At 48.0% G+C, this 14665-nt stretch overlaps 1 protein-coding gene across 10 annotated transcripts in view; it reads right to left on the bottom strand.

Annotated features, from left to right (window-relative positions):
- The window catches only part of LOC135242132 (transcription factor SOX-6-like), a 215634-nt gene that overhangs the window by 107147 nt on the left and 93822 nt on the right, over positions 1-14665 (bottom strand). For 6 of the 10 annotated variants that reach the window (XM_064313056.1, XM_064313057.1, XM_064313054.1 and 3 more), the window contains 2 exons: positions 11352-11577; positions 6659-6869 (listed from right to left, as the gene is read on the bottom strand). In XM_064313056.1, the coding sequence (XP_064169126.1) occupies positions 6659-6869; positions 11352-11570 (430 nt within the window). In that variant the 5' untranslated portion in view covers positions 11571-11577. The remainder of the gene's footprint in view (positions 1-6658; positions 6870-11351; positions 11578-14665) is intronic. The other 4 variants (XM_064313061.1, XM_064313060.1, XM_064313059.1 and 1 more) reach the window with 1 other exon arrangement.

A 14665-nucleotide genomic window follows, 5' to 3' on the forward strand; every position in this document is an offset into this window, starting at 1 on the left:
GCCAAGGTGACTATTCAGCTTAATGCAGTCCTGCGAGCAGGGAAGCCATTCTCATTCATTACAGCCCGACACCAGCACTTAAAGCACTTTATAAGAACCTGTTAAGGAACACCGGGACAGGGGGAGAGAGGCGTTTCGAGCACGCGCGGGTTTGGGCAAGCAGCTGAACACGCTGAGGTCACCCCCAGTTTGGTTTTAACGTGTGGGTCCAGCCTGTAACAGGGGTTTCATTCAATGTGTTCCCCCACAATCTCCACCTTAAAACACACGTTTAATCACAGCCGGTCCACGCGTGCCATCATCGATTAAGAGGGGCTTCTGCGTCAGCCCACTTCAAACAACAGGACGGTTAAGAGTAAGAAAACATGGCAACCTGAGCCAAAATGGCCTCCAATTTAGGATCCAAAATGGAGCATGCCATTGAAAGTGGATAGACAATTCTAAACACACTCTTATTCAAAATATACAAGCATAGTATAAAGTATAATAAGAGACATATTAGAATGAGTAAATATTAGACCATTTTAACAAAATGAATCCACAGAAACTCATTTTTAGCTAGCTGCGACTCAGCCAAACTGTAATACTCTCTCCTTTAAGTCTTAAGTGTCCTACTTATGTTACAGTTTATGACACCACTGACAAATGTTGTGTATTAAAAATAATGCATTCATTATTAATCATCAGTTACTGAAAGGCTGAGGCTGAGAGGGCCTGGGGGAGACTGAGTCTGTCTGTCTGTCCATCTGTCTAAATATTCAGCCATGTTCACAAGCGCACACAAACATTTACACACTGAGAGCTAAACACATTATAATGGTTTACACTGTCAAGCAAAGGCAGCATAACTGCAGGAGGGAGAGACTGAGTGTCACAGGGAGGAGAAAAAGAAGAAATGTGAAGAATGTAAATATGGGGAGGATTTGGAGAGGGGAGTACCAGTGCACCGAATCGCTGAGTGTGTGTGTGTGTGTGTGTTTGTAACATTTCCTACATGGCGCAATCATCTGTAATTTTTATTTTAATTTAAATGTGCATCTTTAAATGTGTTTAAATTCTTAAATGTGCCATAAGTATCTACCAAACAAGCCTGACTCCATCAGCACGGACGGTGATGGCAAGCGCTTGGAATACTCACACCAATGAAAACGGATGGATAAATGGTAAAACTCAGCTGTGACTAAGTACACAAGTACTCTGATCCAAGACGGCAGCCCAAAGCAGGCAGGACTAGAGTCAGACCCGTTGGTTCCCTCGTTGCTCAGTTTAAGCAGGTGGTATTTTTAGGCCTCCTTGGCCTTCCTTTCACACGCAGTCTCACTGTTAACGGTGACGGTTTTCATGACGCTCCTGTTTAACCTCACTATTTAAACCCGGCCAACGACCACGGCAGCGATTTGGGAATAAAGGAGACACCATATATATATTTTTTTAAATGAAGCCTTCCGCTAACAAGTCCGATAGGCTATAGTATTGCCGCTATTACAGACCGCGGCAAAGGACTCCCTCAAGACCGTTAAATGCCTGTCATTCTGCTGCAGCTCACGCGCTGCTGACACGCTATCGGCTGTTTTTTTTCCTTCAGCCGCTGATGTGTTCCGTAACCCCGTTACAAAAACTAATTCCCTCCAACAAGGGAGTTTATTTCAGTAATATCCGCGCCGCAGCCGCGAGCCCAGTCGCGAACTCTATTATTAACGGGAGATTAAAACAGCTGTATAGGGCGCTCCGGAGCACGCGCTCTGTACCCCGCGAACATAAGGCGCTGGATTACAAACTGCACTTGACCATTTAAATTACTGCAGCACCCGGCATTACCAGCTGGGTCTTATTGCAGCGCAGTGCCCAAGTCTCCCGCCCCTACCTTACTACTCAAACATCTCCCGGGATACAGCACGTCGCCTTCCCCGAACCAAATAGGTAAATTAATAAATCTAAAACATTTTTTAAAAAGCACTGGAAAAGAAGTGGAAAACACAAACGCAAAGAAATTCCCTTAACATAAAAAAAACAATTACAGCATGGAACAAGAGCTTCGATTTGTCGACGTCTCCACCAGAAGAGTGCGGGGGAAAAAATAAGTTGATATAAAAAGACTTGTAAAAAAGGGAACGACAGGAATGGACGGCACACGAAGGCCATAACAGAACGACACATTTTCAAAAAAGAAGAAAGGGTTCTGGGGCGCTTTGCTGAAAAAGGAAAGTGACAGGGAACGACAAGTGTCTGTCTTATATCCATGAACAGGTGCTGCGGCAGCCGATTAATTGTGCTCTACTGAACATGCTGCCGCTGCAGGGAGACTATATTTAACGCACTGTCCACTGCCGCATAACGCACAGCTCGTCAAAAGCACATAATGAAGCACCAGAAGCCAGAGACGGATAAAGAGATTAATACCACCTCTTTCCTCCTGAATCACAGATCAATGTATTATCGTTGGTGATGTCAGCACTTGAGGAGAAATCACAGGAGGTGATTCATATGAAAACATCGATCACTCATAAATGAGCCGCACTCAATTATTAATGTCTAATTAATGAAAGAGCATCGTAATACAATTGACACCATTTTACAGGCAAGACAAATCATTTTACAAATGATGCAAGATAAAACTAGGCAAGATTTAAAAAAAAAAAAAAAAAAACGTTATTTGTTGTATCATTTGTAACTCCCACAAACAGGCATACCATTAGTTGAGTTTGTTCGTGTGAATCTGTTTTATGTGAAAACATGTCCACAGTATGTTACAATATAAACAGTAATTTGGGTGGTGTTCAGTCTTATTATGCCAATATATGTGCAATAGTAGGAACCACCCAGTTAAAGACGTGATATGTCATCCAGCTGAAACTAAAACACATGGAAACTGACAAACAGAACAAAAACATCATCAGTAAAACAGAGACTACGTTGTTTTCCTTTTGTTCTATTTTTGGTGATGGAATGTTCACCAGAAGTAATTTACTAGAGTAATTTCCCCAGTAACAATAAATAAATAAATTACCAGCAGCAAGGAAGCAGCGACAGAAATGCAGCTGTTTGTGACTGCAGTGAGAGCGTACTTTCCTTTAACAGACAGAAATGCAGCTGTTTGTGACTGCAGTGAGAGCGTACTTTCCTTTAACAGACAGAAATGCAGCTGTTTCTGACAAAAATGAGACCGTACTTTCCTTTAACAGACAGAAATGCAGCCCTTTTTTTATTGCAGCGAGTGTGTACTTCCCTTTAGCTTCAGGCTACAGGAGAGGTCCGCGCTACCCACTCAGAGATCTGTGTTGGTTTGTAGTAGAGAAGGGGCTTGGGAAGGACATGCTGACACAAACTAGCCTAATGTGCTAACTGCGCTAACTGGATGTGGCATTCCCTAAACAAAACTGGAGTACCAGTGCACTGAATTACTGAGTGTGTGTGTGTGTGTGTGTGTGTGTGTGAGAGAGAGAGAGACAGAGAGAGAGAGAGAGAGAGAAACAGAGAGAGAGAGAGAGAGAATGGGAGAGGGATGGATTCCCTAAACAAAACTGGAGTACCAGTGCACTGAATTACTGAGTGTGTGTGTGTGTGTGTGAGAGAGAGAGACAGAGAGAGAGAGAGAGAATGGGAGAGGGATGGATTCCCTAAACAAAACTGGAGTACCAGTGCACTGAATTACTGAGTGTGTGTGTGTGTGTGTGTGTGAGAGAGAGAGACAGAGAGAGAGAGAGAGAGAGAGAGAAACAGAGAGAGAGAGAGAGAATGGGAGAGGGATGGATTCCCTAAACAAAACTGGAGTACCAGTGCACAGAATTATTGAGTGTGTGTGTGTGTGTGTGTGTGAGAGAGAGACAGAGAGAGAGAGAGAGAAAGAGAGAAACAGAGAGAGAGAGAGAAACAGAGAGAGAGAGAGAATGGGAGAGGGATGGATTCTCTAAACAAAACTGGATTACCAGTGCACTGAATTACTGAGTGTGTGTGTGTGTGTGTGTGTGAGAGAGAGAGAGAAAGAGAGAAACAGAGAGAGAGAGAGACAGAGAGAGAGAGAGAGAGAACGGGAGAGGCCACGCGCTTCCCGCTGGCGTATGCACACAGCGGACACAAAGTCCTCAGCCTGTCTGATTAAAGCCCTTTTGTGAAACACCACACAGCAAAAAAAGAATTAACACCTTGGAATCTCGCAGGCTTCAGTACACACACAGTCCCTAATCCCACAAACTGTGTTCAGTATACACACAGTCCCTAATCCCACAAACTGTGGCACAAAAACAAAAAAACATACAATAAAATAATTATGCAATTATAGGATGAGAGTTACTGCCAACATTTATCAATCCTTAAATCTACCTCAGGGTTCTGGCAGACAGAGCAAAGGCAACCAAGAGGCTAAGAGCAACTTCATAGAAAAGATCTGTGTAATCGCTTCAAAGAGGAAGCTTTTACTCTTGATTTAAAGGCTGAAAAGTCCTTCAGGATGTAAAATCTGAAGGTAGTCTTAGAAGCCCATGCCTTAGCATTAATTTATATTTAAAGTTCTTTTTTTTTTATGAAAAAAGAAACAACTAGCAAAAATATACACTGTATATATCCAAGCATGTATATTTGTATGTAAATATTTATATAAATAGACCTATACTATATGGCTAAAAGTATGTGGACATCCAACATCTCATCCAAAATTATGGGCATTAATATGGAGTTGGTCCACCCTTTGCTGCTATTACAACCTCCACTCTTCTGGGAAGGCTTTACACTACATGTTGGAGCACTGCTGTATGGATTTGCTTCCATTCAGCCAGAAGAGCATTAGTGAGGTTGGGCACTGATTGGGCGATTAGGCCTGGCTCACAGTTTGCTTGGGCTCTGTGCAGGCAAGAAGTTCTTCCACACCTTTCTCTTGGCAAAACCATTTCTATATGGACCTTGCTGTGTGCCCAGGGGCATTGTCATGCTGAAACAGGAAAGGGCCTTCCCCAAACTGTTGGGGAAGCACAGATTTGTCTAGAATGTGATTGTATGCTGTAGCATTAAGTTTTGCCTTCACTGGAACTAAGGGGTCTAACCAAACCATGAAAAACAGCCCCAGACCAAAGGGTGTCCAGATACTTTTGGTCATATAGTGAATCATCCTTTATCTCTAATAGGATTTATGTGATGATCAAAACTCCTTTTGATTCAAAACGAAAAATTATTTTGGGGGGCACTTTTCAAAGCACTATGTGTCTGCATGTTTGCATTATATATAGTATATATGTGGGTGTTTTTCATTACTGAGTGCGTTAGGTTTTAACATGGTCATTTGGTTAAACTTTTTTAACAGTGAAAAGCAATGCAAAACCGACTAGGATTGCTTATCAAGCGAGCAAAATATAGATGGAATTTGTCAAACATCACCTTCAGACCTTTTGCCTCCAGGCAGTCTGCGGGAAGTGTAATAAAATAGCTCATGATTTTACTCAACCACATCATAGCTCATTTGAGCAACTGCTATTAGGCAGACATTTGAAGGTTCCACGGGCAAAAACTGCTTTAAGAGGTACTGATATTCCCACAACACTTTCAGCCTTCAACGCACGCAAGAATTTTAACATTAGGAGGCCTGCAGTTTTATCTTAAAACATCGTACGTGTGCCTTTTTATTTTATTACATTCGGTGTACTTTGCGTTTATGTGTATTTATCTTTAACGTGCAGGGTAACGTGTGAGCCAAAGAAAAAGTTGAATTGAATGGAGTTGTGTGTGTGCGTGTGAGTGAGTGTGTAAGTGCGTGTGTGTGTGTGTGAGAAAGTGAGAGTGTGTGTACATGTGTGAGTGTGTGTATGTATGTGTATACATGTATGTATGTATGTGTGTGTGTGTGTGTGTGCGTGTGTGAGTGTGTGTGTGTGTGTGTGAGAAAGTGAGAGTGTGTGTGTACATGTGTGAGTGTGTGAGTGCATGTATGTATGTGTGTGTGTGTGTGTGTGTGTGTGTGAGTGTGTGAGTGTGTGTGTGTGTGTGTGTGTGTGTGGCGTGTGTGAGTGTGTGAGTGTGTGTGTGTGTGTGTGCAGGTTGTGTGTGTGTGTGTGTGTGTGTACATGTGTGAGTGTATGAGTGCGTGAGTGCTGGTGTGTGTGTGTGTGTGTGTGTGTAGAAAGTGAGAGTGTGTGTCATGTGTGAGTGCATGTGTTGTGTGATGTATGTGGTGTGTGTGTGTGTGTGTGTGTGTGTGTGTGTGTGTGTGTGTGTGTGTGTGTGTGTGTGTGTGTGTGTGTGTGTGAGTGTGTGTGTGTGTGTGTGTGTGTGTGTGTGTGTGTGTGTTGTTGTGTGCATTATGTATGTGTATGTATGTGTGTGTGTGTGTGTGTGAGTGTGTGAGTGCGTGTGTGTGTGTGAGAAAGTGAGAGAGTGTGTGTGTGTGTGAGTGTGTGTGTGTGTGCATGTTAAGTACAGTCTCCGTGCAGTGGCAGCATGTTCAGTAGAGCACAATCAATGGGCTGCAGCAGCACCTGTTCGTGGACGTGAGACAGACGCCTGTCGTTCCGTCACTTTCCCATTTCAGCAAAGCGCCCCGGAGTCCTTTCTGCTTCGCGAGCGCAGACGCAACGGTAGGAAGAGACACGGACAGAAGGAGAGCAAAGCAGGCGCACAGGGAGACGGACAGACGGACGGACGGGGACGGGGAGGGAGGGTGGGGTTGACGTACCGTCCTGCTCCGTCTTGGTCATTTCCTCCAGCTTCTTCTGCTTGAGGGAGTCCACCACGTCCGCCAGGCTTCCCTTGCGGCGTTCCGGCGTTCCGAAGGCGGAGCCGGTCAGCAGGTCGGGGCGTTCCCGGGCCCCCTCCTCGGGCTTGTGTGGCGAGGTAGAGTTATTCCGTATGGAGTACAGGGAACACACTTTATTGCTGTCAGATTCCTGCAGGGAAACAGGGGAACAAGGTTGGGGGGTAAGGGGGATTTTAAATTTAGTTTTTTGGTTCCTGGGTCCTGTGGTTTTAGATTCACCGAACCCCCCCACCCCCCCCCACAACCAAACCCTCTCCACCCCCCCCCCTCACCTCAACCACCCGCCACCACCCCAACAACACACACACACTCTCTCTCCTCACGGGCATGCTGGGCCATTTCAAGCCTGAACCCCCTTCAGCACATCTTTCACCTGAGCGCAGAGAACCAGACAAAGCCCGTTTAAATCACCGATGGTAAGGTAAACAACACACAGGACAATTACAACATGCTAATGTTCTACGTAAATCCGTCCGAGTGATGCGTTTTGCATCACCGAGGAAGCCACGCCCACTTTTAATGGGCCAGCGCTTCCCAAAAAAAACAGGTTTCAGAGATCGAGGAGGAGAACGGGGGCGAGCAAAATTTCCAGGAAAACATTTCTGGAAAAAAATTATTTAACTTTCCAACAGCAGTGGGATCAACAAAACACAAGACGACAGAATTTGGGGGTTCAGTTTCCCCTTTAAAACGGAGTGGACTAAGACAGGAGTAGGAGGAAGAGGAAGAGGAGGAGGAGGAGGAGGGCAGCGTTCGGTGACAGAACCACAGAGTTCTCTCCTCGGTCCCCCAGGACGCGCCCCCACAGCGCTGAAGAACGCTCGCGCCGCTCGTTAAAAAGCCGCTGTTCAGCGTGACCGGACCGAACCCGGGAGCGGCCTCGCTGCACTCCCCCTTAACGACGCTCGCCGTATCCACGGCGGTTCCGGGCTGAGTGGGCTGTGATTCGCTCACTTGAGAACAGGCGGCCAGTCGGGCTGAAGCCGGGAGCCCTCAGGGGCCGCCCCGTAAATCTGCCACCTGCTTCGTGCCTCCCCCGTTGTTTCTCTGTCCCACCTGTGTGCGCTCCCCACCCCGACCACCGGGGGCAGCGTCACCCCTCTCAAATTGAAGACTTAGCCGCGTGTCACCAGGGCAACAGACTGGCACTGCCAGGCTGAGCAAGGAGATGTTTTTTTTGTTTTCAGCACACAACCTGTGGGTGAGCCCTTCAGGTCAGAACTGACACCCCTTTAAAATCAGTACACCCCCCCCCCCCCAGGGAGACACCAGGGAGGCCACTCCGCACCACACCCCCACACCATGAAGGCGCCATGACGGGTGTCGGGGCGGACCGCGGCGGCGACTCGATTCCCGAACCGCAGTGACCTAAGAAACGGGCTCCGCACCCCTGGCGTGGGGGGGGGGGGGCAGGGGGAGCCCCGCCCTCTCTGGGTCTGACCTGGCCCTCTCCAGCTGGGCCCCTGTTCACTCTGCGTTGGAGGAGGCTTTTGGGGGGCAGAGTCAGGCGGGGTAATCGGTTGGCGCGGGTTCAGGGCACAGATCTCTCAGCCGCGTGGCATCAGTAATCAGCATCAGCACTTAGACACACTCTCACAGCAGCCAGAGAGACCGCCAGCAGGGAGTACTGAGGCATCCACCTTCCTGCCCCTCTATCCTGCTCTGTAACCCCTTACTGCCCCTGAGTCCTGCCCCTTAGCACCTTACTGCCCCTGTATCCTGCTCTTTAACCCCTTACTGCCCCTCAGTACCTTACTGCCCCTGAGTCCTGCCCCTTAGCACCTTACAGCCCCTGTACCCTGCTCTGTAACCCCTTACTACCCCTGAGTCCTGCCCCTTAGCACCCAACTGCCCCTGTATCCTGCTCTTTAACCCCTTACTGCCCCTGAGTCCTGCTCTGTAACCCCTTACTGCCCCTGAGTCCTGCCCCTTAGCACCTTACTGCCCCTGTACCCTGCTCTGTAACCCCTTACTACCCCTCAGTCCTACTCCATAACGCCTTACTGCCCCTGAGACCTGCCCCTTAGCACCCAACTGCCCCTGTATCCTGCTCTGTAACCCCTTACTGCCCCTGAGTCCTCCCCTCAGCACCTAACTGCTCCTCAGCCCTGCCCCTGAGCACCTTATTGCCCCTGAGACCTGCTCTGTAACGCCTAACTGCCCCTTAGTCTTGCGCCTCAGCACCTTACTGCCCCTCAGTCCTGCTCTGCACATCCAGTACAAAAAGACAAATGATAAAATACCTCATAAACTAGGAGGCCACAAAACCCTGTGGAGTTATGGTGGCCATTATGGGATCTTAAACACAAGTAAAATCTAAAAGACAAGTATTAAAAGCAAAAGACAAAACTCAAACAGACCAGGTGACTCATCATTTAACACAACATAACGACGAGAACAGCTCATGCAGCCCCCGCAATCCTCATTATTTTAGTATATTTCATAAGATACTACATATTATAACAAAAGAAGACATCAACAACAACAACAAAAAATCCAATATAATCGGTCTTGAGTCCGCAGAACAAGCCAAGACAGAGGAGATGTGAGCCAACCCTTTCTTCCCAGAAGAAATAGGTTTCGGTTTATGGTTAGGGTTAGGGTTAGGGACTAGGGGTTAAGGGTAAGGGTTAGGAGTAAGGGGTAAGGGGTAGGGTTAGCTGGGTACAGGGCTGCTCCAGACCTCCACAAGGCCCCTTTACAGCCACACTGCCTGTCAGAAACAACTACCTGCCCCTTCTTTTCCCACCAACAGCAACTAGCCCCCCCCCCCCCAAATGCACCAATACCAACAGGCCAGATAAGGAATTTTACGCAGAACATTTCTGCAACGTTTCATTTGCGTTTCTGCAACATTCCCACGATGTTCTTGCACCGTTTCCAGAACATTCCTGAAATAATTTCCCCATTGTGCTTTGAAAAATGGCATCCCCTGGCGATTTTTCTGTTTACTGTATTTGACCTCCTTGGGGAAAGGGGATTGGAGGGGGGGAGGGGGGTCAGTTCTGTCTAAATTTAGACGGTACATGGTGGATCGACGCTCGGCCTTGTGAGAACAGACAGCCTGTCCCCAAAGTTCCCTCCGAGGGGAGACCTAGGGACGGATTTACAGAGAATTACACACAATTCCCGGCAAAAAAAACTCCCAATTCCCACCGCCCTACCCCCCCCTACTCCCCCCAGCCCACCCTCAACCCCCAGCAGGTCCTCTGTGACCAGCCCAAGGTTATATTTCGGACTGGCAGGGTCCCCAGGCTACCCCCCACCCCCCAGGGCGTTCTCTACCCTCCAGACTCATTGTTTCCCTGTTCATACAAATATAATTTTATCTGGGATGAAACATGGCTCACGCCACGCGCGCTCTTCTTCTTCTCTTACAGAGAGGCGCGATTCCCGGACCGTTCTGCGCCTCGAATCTTCAAAGGAGGACCCGGGGCCTGGCAGCCCAAATCGGCCGCAGAGTTCGGCTCTGTCCTTGGGTGGGAGGGAGCCCTCTATTCCGGGGGTACAGTGACACTGTCCCGTGTGTGTGTGTGTGTGTGTGTGGGGGGCTGTGTGGGTGTGTGTGTGTGTGTGTGGCTGTGTGTGTGTGTATTTTTCAGCTACCCCAAGCATTTACGCTAACAGACTAGTGCTGTGCTGGGATTTTAAGCTGAGTTTCAAGTCGATGTTTGTTTTGGGTTTGCAGTGAAATTAAAATGCAAACTGTGGTCAACAATTACTCTCATCCTGAGCCCTCCTTCATGTCCCTGCAACGCCATCGCTACATCACGTGCCAATAAATATGACATCAAAAAACGACTCTTTGGCTGTAGTCCCTCAAACTCAAACTCCAGTGTCAATACAAAGAGAAATAAAATGTGCATTTCTCCCTGTAGGACAAACAAGGTCAGAGAGCTGCTAAAAGGTGCCCTATGTCTTACATGAAGAGAAAGAGAGAGAGAAAGAGAGAGATGTGGACAGAGGAACATGCTGTGTTATCAGGAGGCGAGGCCTGTCTTCATGAAAGAAGAAGAGGAGAGGAAAGAGAGGTGTGGACAGAGGTCATGTGTTGTTTGCCAGGAGGCTAGTGTGGTGAAAAAGGATGCGCGTGTATAAGGAACCTGGTACAAGGGTGTGCACATCTATCAGTGGGTCTATATAGTGTAGTTGTGTGTGTGTGTGTGTGTGTGTAAGTGTTAAAGTGTGTGTGTGTGTGTGTGTGTAAGTGTGTGTGTGTGTGTGTGTGTAAGTGTTAAAGTGTGTAAGTGTGTGCGTGTAAGTGTGTGTATACAAGTGTTAAAGTGTGTATGTGTGTGTGTGCATGTGTGTGCGTGTGTGTGTGAGTGTGTGTATATGAGTGTGTATGTGTGTGTGTGTGTGTGTGTGTGAGTGTGTGTATGAGTGTGTGTGTGTGTGTGTGTGTGTGTGTGTGGAAGGAGACGGGCTGTGTGTGTGTGTGAGGGGCTGTGTGTGTGTATGTGTGTGAGGGGCTGTGTGGGTGTGTGTGTGTGTGCGTGTGTGTGTGAGAGAGAGACAGGCTGTGTGTGTGTGTGTGTGGCTGTGTGTGTGTGTGTGTAAGTGTGTGTGTATATAAGTGTTAAAGTCTGTATGTGTGTGTGTGCACACTCACCATGCGTTGCTGGGCTGACACTAAGCTGTCCCACTCTGTCTCTGGCGGGATGCTGCTGATGGCGGGCCGGTCCTCACAAAGCGCTTTGCTGTGCAGCAGGTTGTGTAGCGGCAGCTGGGGGGCGCTGTGGGGGTCCGTACACTCCTCCTTGTCCCAGGACATGGCGTCCTCTCCGTCTGTGGCAGGGGCGAATGGAGAGGTGGCTTGCTTGGAAGACATTATTCTGCTGGAGACAAAAAAACAAAAAAAAACGCATGGCCAGCGTCAGTACCTCGCGTGACCACAGAGGGCGCTCTCCCCAAACCTCTCCTGTATCCGCAGCCACACACCTGTCACCAGAAGAAAAAACCATGCACACTGGGGCCTTGTGTGCGAGAGATTACGGCACATCAACAGCAAAGTGGAGGACAGGACCGATACCGAAGAGAGAGAAGTGCACAATGACGCTTTGTTTCGGTTTCCCCGACACGGGGGGTAGAAACAGCAGCCAATCACGGCCTCTGAACTTCAGCTCCGCGGCGTTGATCTGCTGACTGGACCCCTATCGCCGCCCCGAAAAGATTCTTTTTTCTTTTTTTTTTATCGGATCATTTGTAGCACTCAGAGAAAGAGTCCAGGTGGTGAGATCCCAGATAATCCTTTGTTCAATATAAAAGGGGAGTGTTGAGTTAATTCTGGAGCAATGCCTGAACAGGCCACACTCTTACCGCTGAACACCATCCCAGAAACCAAAACCAACACACGGACCGTACAGAACACGACCGCTCGTCCTCACAGGCGTTACAACACTGATCAAACAACAATCATAAAATACACACCAGCCACGAAAAATATTTACTTCACAATACAACACGATGCCCAATAACAGCTCTTTTACTCAGAAGGCAAGAAGCTCATTCCCAAAACAAGAAAGACCTTTGTACGTGTAAACCAGTCGTTTTCTAAAAAAAATTCTTTGATTTCTATCAGTGAGTCACAAAATGCAGCAGGTAACAACCAAACCAGTTTTGTTTTTTTCCCCTTCCTTCCTCCATTGTCTTTTTGCCCCCTCTCCTTTTCGAATTAGCGAACCGTTAACTTTTTTTTAGCGGGAAGGTATTCCCGCCGCCGAATGAACTCTGAATAAAGAGCCCCGCGGCGGAGCACGATCGCGCGTCACACGCCCCCGCCAACACCGCCAACACCGCCGCGCTCGCCGCTATCGAAACGAGGCGAAACAACGAAGAACGAAGAGAGTTCCAGTTTAAAGTGCAGTTCAACCACACAATACCAACAAAATCTCTCTCACACACACACGCACACACACTCACTCACACACAGACACTCACTCATACATGCACGCACACATATGGGCATCTATCACACAGTGTCTGAACCTCTGCCCCCTAACACAGTTTGTCAGCTAGCGTGCACGTGTATGTGTGTGTGTGTGTGTGTGCCCGCATGTGTGTACATGCACGTGTGTGTGTGTGTGTGTGTATGTGTGTGTGTGTGTGTATGCATGCGTGTGTGTGTGTGTGTGTGCGTGTATGTGTGTGTGTGTGTGCGTGTATGTGTGTGTGTGTGTCTGTGTGTGTGTGTGTGTGCGGCTGACTGGCTCTCACGCTTCAGTGGTCTGAGTGATGGCGGGAGGTGAAAAGTGGCTGAATATTTCAGCGGTAAAATAACCCCGCTCCGTTTACTGTGTAACACAAAAGAATCGCTTTGTCCAACTCACACACGGAACAGCTGGCTCTTTGGATCCATGAATAAAAAATGCAACAGAATCTGTGTCTATACCCTCTCCCTCTCTCTCTCTCTCTTCACTCTGTCGCAATCTCGTTCTCTCTTTCTGTCTGCCTCTCAAATTAATATTCAAATTGATATTCAGTTTCAGATACACTTAAATTTGTTTCTCTACCCGTCCTCGATCTGTTTCTCTCTGCCACACTCTGTTTCTTTACTTCTCTCATTCTCCCTCTCTCATTCCCTCTCTTCCCATCTCTCTCACTCCTCCACTCTCTCTCCCTCCTTTCCTCACACAATCACGCTCGGCGTGCAACTTCTGAACTTTGCTCTGATTTTTGATTTTCAATTAACACTCCCAATTTGGAGATAATTTTCTATTTAATGTAATTACAGGAGGCAGTTTATTGGCTGATTAAAATTGAGGGCTCAGCCTTGCTTAAGGGGACAGCGCATTAGCAGGCTGGTCTCCGAGCGCTCGGAGTAACTGATGATCCACCTGCTGCTTCCTCACCTGCTATTAACCGTGCCGTAAGTGTGTGCGTGTGTGTGTGTGTGTGTGTGTGTGTGTGTGTGTGAGAGTGTGTGTGAGTGTGAGAGAGAGAGTGTGTGTATGTGTGTGTGTGTGAGTGCGTGTGTGAGAGGTTGTGATTGTGTGAGAGTGTGTGAATGTGTGAGACTGTGTGAATTTGCGAGTGTGTGAGAGAGTGTGCATTTGCCCATGTGTGAGTGTGTGGGTGTATGTGTGTGTGTGAGTGTGTGAGTGTGAGTGCATGCGAGTGTGTGGGTGTATGTGTGTGTGTGTGTGTGAGTGTGTGAGTGTGAGTGCATGCGAGTGTGTGGGTGTATGTGTGTGTGTGTGTGAGTGTGTGAGTGTGAGTGCATGTGAGTGTGTGTGTGTGAGTGTGAGCATGGTGTAAATTTCACACCCTCCTCCTCCCATACGCGCGGCCGAGAGGGGAGATGAAAAGCAGCCTTTCCTGCCCGTTTGTCTGGATCTCTTTCATTATCCATCATCCCTAAAACACACATTGTTGCAGCGCACAAATCAACGTAACCTACATGAATTAGAGGGTAAAATTACAAGCTAAACAGTAATATTTGTAAAAAAATATTACAACATTTTTTTCCTCCAAAAAATACTCGCGTAACAGGAAACAAACTGGGGAAAAGAGTGTTTGCGTACATTATGCAATGGAGGAGGTTTCACAGTTATTAATAACCAATCAAGTTTCTGCTGGAAACTCAGTCAGACGTGTGCCTGTGTGCACACCGCAGCCGAAGCACCACGGACGCACGGAACTACGGCGGCACGAATCGGCGAGCGAGCGACCAACCGCCACTCACGCTCGGTCACGCGGTGACGGTGATCGGTGAGCAAATCCGGGGTAAAAATCGGTACGCACAGGAAACACCGCTGTCACGCTCACACACAGCGCTGACAGAGGAGAGGAAGGAGGAGAAGAAGAAAAGGGGGGGGGGGGAAGGTTTATATTTAGCCGACAATATCTGCCGGCGCTGTATTTGTAGGGCAGAAGGGGCCGAGGTCTCTTCAGCCGCCGGCGGGCTCGTGTGTCCGCGGAATGCAT

The sequence above is a fragment of the Anguilla rostrata genome, chromosome 16 (assembly GCF_018555375.3).
Source record: "Anguilla rostrata isolate EN2019 chromosome 16, ASM1855537v3, whole genome shotgun sequence".
Classification (NCBI taxonomy): domain Eukaryota; kingdom Metazoa; phylum Chordata; class Actinopteri; order Anguilliformes; family Anguillidae; genus Anguilla; species Anguilla rostrata.